This window comes from Portunus trituberculatus, chromosome 19, assembly GCF_017591435.1.
Source record: "Portunus trituberculatus isolate SZX2019 chromosome 19, ASM1759143v1, whole genome shotgun sequence".
NCBI classification, from domain to species: Eukaryota; Metazoa; Arthropoda; class Malacostraca; order Decapoda; family Portunidae; genus Portunus; species Portunus trituberculatus.
In genome coordinates this window covers 3,840,385-3,850,000 of record NC_059273.1, presented here as the reverse complement: position 1 = coordinate 3,850,000, position 9,616 = coordinate 3,840,385, and the positions used below count along the sequence as shown (strand labels likewise).

General features: G+C 52.7%; 1 protein-coding gene across 4 annotated transcripts in view; it reads left to right on the top strand.

The window, feature by feature from the left end:
• LOC123506048 (protein jagged-1b-like) overlaps positions 1-8,054 on the top strand; it is a 214,433-nt gene extending 206,379 nt beyond the window's left edge. For 3 of the 4 annotated variants that reach the window (XM_045257889.1, XM_045257886.1, XM_045257888.1), the window contains 11 exons: positions 725-838; positions 1,227-1,433; positions 1,632-1,759; positions 2,205-2,355; positions 2,789-3,031; positions 3,494-3,607; positions 4,447-4,674; positions 4,783-5,330; positions 5,442-5,777; positions 5,899-6,046; positions 6,467-8,054. In XM_045257889.1, coding sequence (XP_045113824.1) covers positions 725-838; positions 1,227-1,433; positions 1,632-1,759; positions 2,205-2,355; positions 2,789-3,031; positions 3,494-3,607; positions 4,447-4,674; positions 4,783-5,330; positions 5,442-5,777; positions 5,899-6,046; positions 6,467-7,047 — 2,798 coding nt within the window. In that variant the 3' untranslated portion in view covers positions 7,048-8,054. The remainder of the gene's footprint in view (positions 1-724; positions 839-1,226; positions 1,434-1,631; positions 1,760-2,204; positions 2,356-2,788; positions 3,032-3,493; positions 3,608-4,446; positions 4,675-4,782; positions 5,331-5,441; positions 5,778-5,898; positions 6,047-6,466) is intronic. The other variant, XM_045257887.1, reaches the window with a different exon arrangement.
• Positions 8,055-9,616: the final 1,562 nt, after the last annotated feature.

Sequence of the window (9,616 nt, the reverse complement as noted above, 5' to 3'; positions counted from 1 at the left end):
ACCATGAATATTTCTAAGCGCTGAGTGGCAAAGTGGCAGGGACGGGTGGCGCTAGATGGCAGGTCAGTGGGAGGGGCGCGGGTGTCCTCGAGTCCCAAGGGTCCTGAGGGAGGCATTGTCCGACCAGGAGGGGGAGGAAGGGAGCAGAAGAGACTTATGGGTAATTTGCCTCCAGTTTGTCCTTGTGTCCCGCGGCGCTATTCTGTTTGTTCATGTGTGTGTCCTTGTCCGCGAGAGTGGCGGGGTGGACACGTGCCGGCCAATATGGAACGATGAGTGAGGAGCGAGGCAGATGATTGGTCTTGTTATGACCTCACTGTCTAAAGAGAAAAGAAAAAAACAAGACTGAGATGGAAGGAGGGGAAAGATAGAGAGACAGCATGAATGGAGACTATTTGCTTCACGTGATGAGAAGGAGGAAGAGGAACAGACATGAGAGGAAAAAACCAAAGATAAAGAATGGGAGAAGTGGTGGTGTTTGTGTGTTTGAGGGAGAGGTTTGTGAGTTCACGATGTGTGTATGAAGCCAGAAATGACGAGTGTGTGGCAGGACGTGTCTTGGTGAGGGGGAAAAAGAGATCTCACGCCTCACCTCCTGTGTGTGTGTGTGTGTGTGTGTGTGTGTGTGTGTGTGTGTGTGTGTGTGTGTGTGTGTGTGTGTGTTGGTGGTTTGTTTGACCTCAGCGAGTCTCACCCCTAACCCCTTGACCTCTTTTCCCGGCAGACGTGGACGAGTGTGCCTCCAGCCCCTGCGAGCACGGCGGCACTTGCGTCGATATGGTCAACGGCTTCAGCTGCAACTGCACGCAGGGTTGGGAGGGCAACACCTGCCAGTTCGGTGAGTGTTGTCCAGCGGTGGTATCCCTGCCCCTCCCCTGCCCCTCCTCTCCCAGCCATGTTCGGTTATTGTAAAGGATTTATCTCTGAATTATTTTTTATTTGGAGTGTTAGTGTGGAGGTCGTGTCTGTGTCTCTCCTTTATTTATTTTTCTTCTTATCCTTCGCTTCCTTAACGTCTTCTTATATCTCCTTTCACCTTTCTCCATGTGCTTTCTTCGTTCAAGCTTTGCCCCTTCTCAGACTCACTATCTCCTCTCCCTCCATCTTTTTTTTTTTTCCATAACTACTGATAATCTTTGTCTTATATTCTTTCTCCTTACCTTTTCTCTTCCTTCTCTTCATCCTTCTCCCCTGCCGGAGTTTGACCCTCAGCCCTGCATCCCCAGACTCAGACGAGTGTCAGGGACGTCCGTGCATCAACGCCGTGTCATGCGTCAACCTTGAGGGCGACTACCAGTGCCGCTGCCGCAAGGGATGGGAGGGGAAGAACTGCAACATCAACCTCAACGATTGCCAGGGCCAGTGTCTGCACGGCGCCACCTGCATAGACCTGGTTGACGACTACCACTGCGCCTGCGACCAGGGCTACACAGGTGGGTGTCTGGCGGCCCCGTGACGCGTCTCCTCCATGATTCATTACCACTTACTACCTTGTTTTCCTTCCATCACACTCGAGGGGAGTAGATAGATTGCTTACCTTACTTTACCCTCGTTTACCATGTGTGTGTGTGTGTGTGTGTGTGTGTGTGTGTGTGTCTCAAGGCTCACGTATGTTTTGTCTCACCCACCAGGCCGCCACTGCGAGACGGAGCTGGACGAGTGTAGCAGCGCGCCTTGCCATAACGGCGGGGAGTGTGTGGACAAGCTGGCCGGCTACCGCTGCATCTGTCCCGTCGGGTATTCCGGCCACCAGTGCGAGGTAGGTCTGCTCCACACCTTTGCCACACACCCTTACCTTTGATATGTGTAGCTTCTCATTTATCATTTCTTAGCCTGTCTTTCTTCCTTCCCTCACTAGTTCCTTTCTTCTTTCCTACTGCCATTAGAGAACATCAGACTTCCCAGATTTTTTCCCTTCTATTTTTCATCCTTTTATCCTATCTCCTTCCCTTCTCCCATTTCTCCTTTTCTTCTCCTATCCATCTCTCCTACCGAAGATCCTTCCTATTTACTTTCATTCCTCCTTTACCCGTTTTCTTTCGTCAATATCCTGAGGAAAGGACAGTGAAATCCCTCCCTCCACGACATCCTCTGCAGCCTTCACTTTGCCTCGCTGCTTGTATATACTGAAGTGTGTTTCCTCTCTGTGTGTATTCTTTGGCTCGTGGGTTTTTGAGCGGCCATGTTGTTTTTCTCCTCACCAGATCGACATCGACTTGTGTAACCCGAACCCTTGTGACAACGGGGCGCCTTGCATCAACACGCCCTCCGACTACTACTGTCACTGTCCCGAAGGCTGGGCCGGAAAGAACTGCTCCTCTCCCCGCCCCGCCTGCACCACGCCCCCCTGCCAAGGTAAGTGAATCCCCCCCCCATCCGCCCCTTCCTTCCCTTCCTGTCTCCTTTCTTGTTATGTTTTCTTATTTTTTCTCTCCTTTATAAAGATCAGGAGAAATTTTCTTTATTATCTCTTTGTTTGGTTATATGTCGGTTCCTACGCTCTCTCTCTCTCTCTCTCTCTCTCTCTCTCTGTGTGTTATTCATAAAATTAAGTCATCTGTAATTATATAAATATCATACATTATCACTTGTGAGGAAAACTTGATTTACAAGATTTTTTCTTGTCTTCGTGTTTACCTTTCCCCGCCATTGTCCGTCACTTGTGTTGTGTCGCCTCATAACCCTCTGTGCGTGCATTTGTGTGTGTGTGTGTGTGTGTGTGTGTGTGTGTGTGTGTGTGTGCGTGCGTGTGCGTGTGCGTGTGTGTGTGTGTGTGTGTGTGTGTTAGACTGGAGGAGATCCAGCCTAATGCAAGTACTGTGGCTGTCTGTGGTGTGTCCCTCCCGCCCCTCACCGCCGCCCCCCCTCACAGTGGTCGACAGCTGCACGGTGCCGGAGCCCCAGGAGTCGGGATCGGTGCTTCTTGTGCCCTCCAACATCTGCGGGAGACACGGTCGCTGCGTTAGCTACGCCGAGGGGGCCTTCTCGTGTGTATGTGATCCGGGCTTCAGCGGCCAGTACTGCCACATCAGTGAGTATCTTCAGCAGCTTGTGTGTTTAGATGCGGGGGAGGACGAGTGTATGGGGGGTGAAATACTAGTACAGGTTTGGGGTTGTGTATTGCGATTCACTTAGTACGAGAATACATAGAACAGATCTTTGAATATGTTATCTGTTAATATATTTACTGTTACTAGTAGACGATGTAAGTGAGTTTTGAAGGCAGAATAGAACAGAACAAAGCGTGAAGCAACAGTCTGTCTTTACGGCTGTGATGCAAACTTTCCATTAGTACACGTTTTGGGGAACTACACTCTATTTCTTTGTAATTGGATATTTTTGTGTATAGTGAATTGAGATGAACGTTCACACACGCACACACACACACACACACACACACACACACACACACACACACACACACACACACACACACACACACACACACACACACACACGAATACTAACATTTCCTCTTTTCCCTCTCCTCTAGACGTGAACGACTGCGAGTCTTCGCCGTGCATGAACGGAGGAACGTGTGTTGACCTGGTGAACGGCTTCCAGTGCGTGTGTGACCCTGGCTGGGAAGGTCCCTACTGCAATATTGGTAAGTCTTTTTCTATGATGGGCGGCGCAGGTGGTGGGGGAAGGTAGAGGTCTGTTGAAGGAATGGAGGTTGCCTGGCTGGGGGCGTGAAGAGACGGAGAGGGGCGCCATTAACGAGGCCGCCGCCCTCATTGGTATGCGCTGTTCATGTTTTCATGTTTGTGTAACAATGGCGCCTTGTTGCCGCCGCTCAGCAGAGGCAATTAGAGGATCTCACGGCGCGAGGCTCCCCGGCGCACCGCCCCCTCCGGCTGCCCCCTCCTCAGCTCCACCCTTGCCTCACCTGCTCGGCGTGACCTGCGCCCCTCTCCTTCCCCCTGCCCCAGTCAGTCTGCCTTCATGATGCAACGCTTCCCTGGCTCACCCGCCGCCTCGCCTTCCCTTCACTCCTCTCACGGCCACTGATGGATATCACCACAAAGGGAAAGTTTTATTACTTGTATCACGAACTCAGACCATTTAATTAGCACTGCATAAATTGTCTTCTCCTAACTCTGGGGGTCCCGTGGCCCGCCTGCTGCGGGGTGTTGCTCCACACACACGCGCGGAATCTTTTCCTTCCCGTTCACGACACCGACGCAGGGAATCAAGGGAAAACCACCTTTATTTATAATTATAATTCATATAATGTTTGGCACGTTAAACAAGCGGCGTTTTTCTCCCCGCACTTTATAGATCAGTAAAGGAGTGCGATGGTAAAACTTTCTACCTCAATTGCTGTGTCATCTTAGGATGTGCTGAATATTCGTAGTGATCTGACTAACTTGACGTTTGGCCCACGTCATGACGCCCGCCCGAATCCTCCAGGCCGCTAACTGTGCTGTGTTGTGTCCTTGCCAGACGTAGACGAGTGTGCTGACAGTCCGTGCCGCAACAACGCATCCTGCAGGGACGGCGACAGAGACTTCACCTGCGTATGTGAGGACGGATGGAAGGGCCGCACGTGTTCCTCCACCACCTCCCACTGTGACCCTAGCACCTGCCAGAACGGCGGCACCTGCACCGACCTGGGTGACGGCTTCGTCTGCCACTGTCTCTCCGGCTGGAGGGGCAGCATCTGTCAAATCCGTGAGTAGCTCTCCGCCAGCCTTTCGATCAGGTTTAATGGTGTTTTGACTAGTTCGTTGACAAGGTACTTGTGGCCAGGTGTACATGTATTTGGTTTTTGTCCTGCAGCCGAGCGTCGAGCGTGTGACTCAGCGCCCTGTCAGAACGGTGCCACTTGTGTCAACACCGGTGACGGCTTCACCTGCCTGTGTCCTGACGGCTGGGACGGCGTCACGTGCACCAATAACATCAACGACTGCACTCCGCATCCGTGCTACAATGGCGGACTCTGCGTGGATGGCGTGAACTGGCGCGTGTGTGAGTGTGTGTCGGGCTTCACAGGACCTGACTGCCGTGTCAACATCAACGAGTGTGCCTCCTCCCCGTGCGCGTTCGGCAGCACGTGCATTGACGGAGTCGCAAACTTCACCTGCTTATGTCCGCCGGGACGCACCGGCAGCCGCTGTGAACTCGTTGAGGCCAACAGTACCTCCGTCCAGGCCTCGAAAGCCTGTAAATGGGGCGGCGACCTCCGTCCCCACGGGGCAGTGTGGCGACATCAGTGTAACTCTTGCCACTGCAGCCACGGTGTTGCTTCCTGCTCCGACGTGTGGTGCGGCCCCGAGAACTGTCTCCGCTCCCGTGACCCGGACCACTACCCGTGCCAACTTCATGAGGTTAGTCGCTCTTTCTTCATTTCTTGTTGACGTCTTTTGTTGTTTTGTGTCTCAATAATAAACATCATTTAATTATACCGTGAAGGTAATCCCTCGATGGTCTTGTTGAAGGTGTGCGTGCCCGGACCGCTGCACTGGTGCCTGGCGCCTCCCTGCGAGCCGTGGGGCGAGTGCCGCCTGCTGAGTGAGGAGGGGCAGCACGTTGCCCCAAGGGTCAACCCAGGTCCCAAGGACTGTGTGCCCAACCACGCTACGCTTAACAACGGCTGTGCGAGACTCACCCTCATACTGGACCGCGCCAGGTTGCCGCAGGGCTCACGTGTACAGATGGTGTGCCAGGGCCTGCGGGCGGCCTGGGCTGATCGTCACGCCCACACCTCCACGCCGGCACCCATCATCCTGTGTGGCCTTTTGGTCGGGACAAACGACACGATAGAAGTCACTCTGGTGAGTATACCACTGAACTTACTACGACCTCAACATCAGTGTTACCATCACATGTGTTTTCTAGAGCCTTGAGTGTGTGGCGGCGTGCGCTAAACGGGTCTCGTCTTGTCTCCTCTCACAGTCGTACACGGATGAGGGGCAGCGTGGAGACGTGACTATGGCGGCCAAGAACCTCGGGGAGCTGGTTAGCAGGAAGCTCACACCGGCCTCCGCCCTGGCCGCCGCCGTAGAGGTGAAGGTGGAGACGACAGTAGTGAGTGGAGAACCTGGTGAGTGTTGTGGTGTTGATGATGCATTACGAGTTGTGTGGGAGGTGCTTTGTCAAGTCGTGTTGTGTCTCAGTAACGAACGATGACTTATTTTCTTTCATTAGAGTTGAAACAAGGTAAGCAAAACCTGTTTTACAAACTCAAGTGAGGGTGAGCAGATACAGTTCAGTAATAACGTACGACATGCACACACATGACAGAGTTTCGAGAAGTTAGATAAATTTATGGTAAAAATAGCAGATGGTAAATTTAAGTGTTCAGATCCTTAGTAATGTTCTTTTCTGTTTTTCTATCATGTTCTTATGTTCTGTATGTTTTAGCTGTCTGTCTGTGTATCTGTATATCTTTGTATTCCGTTACAACGTTGACAACGTTGACGAACGAGTCATTTGATGAGAATTGTTTTCTTTCCTATTCCAGCTGGTGTGGCCAATGGAGTGCTGGCGGCAGTGACGGTGGTGCTAGTGGTCCTGGTGGTGCTGGTGGTGGCGGCGCTAGGGTACTGGCAGTGCCGGCGAAGACACCTGCAGGCGCACCACCGCAACGCCTTCCCGTCCCACTCATCGAGACACAAGCTGGCGGAAGACTCTCACGCCGAGAAGTCCAACAACGAGAACGAGGAGAAGCTGTGGCGGTACCACAATCCCCTGAAGACCACCACTTTCAGCGTGGGTCCCACTGACGGTGGAGAGCCGTCCTGCTCCAGGATGAGTCCTCAGGGGCCTGGTGATCCCCGCGTGGCGCCTCTTGCCTCCCCGTGCGGCCTGATGCCTGTCCCTAAGGGCATGTTGGCCACACCTGAGACAACCGATCTGAGTGACTGTGACTCCCCTACACACGGGCTGCCGGCCGCCATTCGCAAGGTGCAGAACGCCGACGTGGAGCGGAACATGACGCCGCACGACCCTGCCTGCAAGAGCCTGCAGAAGGAAATAAACCTGAAGGCTATCAGCCCTCGGTCGCCGGAGTCTGACACCACCACCACCGAGATGGTGGTATAGCAGCCGCCGCGGCACCCTAACCTTTGTGTTCACGGGGGAGGCCGCGCCTGACCTCCCTTGACCTACTCCCGTCCATTGATGACCCGGTGACCGCGTACTTCCCTCCGCCCGGTGACGTCACACAGCTTGGTGCGCCGCAGGACACTAGTGGTGTAGTGCGACAGAAGCTTATTTTTCTACGAGAGGTGAGGAGAGCGGCCGCCCGGCCCGTGCCGCTCGCTGTATTTTCTTAGAGCCGGACGCGAGGAGCCCAGGCGCCCCGCGGAGCCTCATGTACAGCCTCCAAGTGCTTTTTTTGTAGATAAAAGTGGCCGTGTTCATAACTTAGAGCAGTAGCAGGACACTACAGTGGAAGGTCGTGATCTCTATAGTTTATTTTCTCTCGTAATAACTTCGCATTTTCTTCTGCAAAGCAGTAGAGCGTGACGTCACTGACCCCTGATGTGGTCATAGCGCCGGCTGATTGGCTAGGTGGCCGGCTAACAGGCTGGCTGGTCGGCCGTGGCGTCAGTAGGCTGCGGCCCCACTGACTGGCTGACCAGCTGGCCCGGCGCCCGCCACGCCGCCTGTACAATACTCAGCCTGGCCGGGTGCCACTCACTACCTGATACTGATGTAGAGAGCTGTGATATTTTTGTACATTTGTATTCAGTGTTGTGCAATGTATATATGTAAGTATTTATTGGTGTTTCCGACCAGTGCTGCGCCTACCGGTGCCGCGGACAGGCGGTAGCGGTCCTGAACTGTCGAAGGGATGGGGAATCCCATACAAGGAGGAGCTGCCCCCAGCAGCATGGGCTGGGTGGCCCCACTAACCGGCCTGTGATAATTGGATCACCGTGGGGCGTCAACCCCTCAAGCCATCCTCTGCCTTAAGAGTCAGTAAGATTTGTACCCGCGTCGCTATACACACGAGCCCTGAACAGATGTACTATTTTAGTATTGGGGCGCGGCAGCACGACTTGCCAGGGAACACCGCGAAAAGACAATAAAAGTTTACCTGAAAATATTGTATTTTGTTACCTGCGTGAAGAAATTGCCTTGTTAACCATTCCGCTGGAGACCAGGGATGTATGAGTGAACGTAGTGTGGATGTGGTAAGTATGTGAAAGTGGAGTAGGAATGGTGCGGTATGGTGTGCAAGGTATGGCGGGGGAAGATAGCGTGGAGCGGACGCTGAAGGAGGAAGAGGAAGGGGTGACGCGCAGTGCATGTTCCTGCCGCACATTCTCAGGGATATGTTGTGGGCACTGAAGTGTGGTCATGGCTGTCTTTATGTCATATCAGTGACTCGTATATTAAATACTTGAGTGAAGACGACACTAATGGACATGTTCAGTGATGGGAAGACAAAAATGGCAGCGTCCACTGTTCCAATAAACAAGAACAGACTTACCAACCGCTAACAAGTTTCCTTTGATCCAAACAGAATTTATTTGAACATTACATTACTTTACTTGCATTGCAGTAAGAGTTATGGGTAAATGCACATTTTCCCTTGCATAATCATGATCGTAAGTCTCGCAGTAATCACGTGAGATGTGTGTGCACTAATCCGAAGTGTTGGCTGCCCCAAGACAGTCCGGGGTGAGCCAGTGTTGTGACCCGGCGGTAAACACTCAAATTTCGCACATTTTACGCTGCCACGGACTTCCAACCGATCTGACAACAAGCATGAAGGCACAGTAAGCACGGGTGCATCACGACGTTAGCGAGAAAAGGTGGGAACGCGCAACGGTGAGCGAAAATCTTCAGTATTCTCCCACGGCAGAAGGAATGGAGCTCGACGCCGCCCGGCAGCTGAGGTGAGTCAGGAGTCGAAGCGCTTCTTGAAGCGCTGGCAGGACATTCGTGCATAATTTAATAATACAGTCGTGTGTAAACCTTTGCAATCCCACGTTTTATTTCATTGAGTGTTTGCGCAGAGGTCGTGGGCGAGGAGATAAAGTAGCCCTCCCCTCCTTGCATCCCCGGCCTGGAGAGTGCCGTGAGGGGGAGGGAGGCTTTGCGACGTAAGAACTTGGTCGTGAGTCGAGGCTGTACCGGGTTAAGCTTCTCCGACCTGCGTGGACTTAGCCTCCTGACCTCACACTGCCCACGACTGTACTTTATGCCTTGATGGTCTGCCTCTCCGCCACCGCCCCCTGCCCCCCGTCCCATGCATCCAGCCTGCCAGGGACAAACTTTGTGTTTAATTGGATTACATTATTGACTGAGGAAAGCTGGGAAGGGAAAGATAGATTTGCTATCTCCCGCTAGCGCTGATAGAAGGAATTACGTGTTCGCGTCAGCGTAATTAAATTTTGCCTTGTGATGAAGTAGAGGAAAATGAAGAGTACTCGTAATAGGTCTATCCTAGACGCACATATTTTTTGAGAATAGCTGGCAAACCTTAAGGCGCGGACACACTTGCCTAGAACATTGCCCGAAATACTGCTCGACCTATGAAGGAAACATGTTACATGCACGCTAGCAATATGTCACCGACAGTACTGGGACATTGTTTCGGCCACCGTTTCGGGCAAACAGTGTCACAGACAGCTGCTGTGGACACTAGTGCCTCGAACAC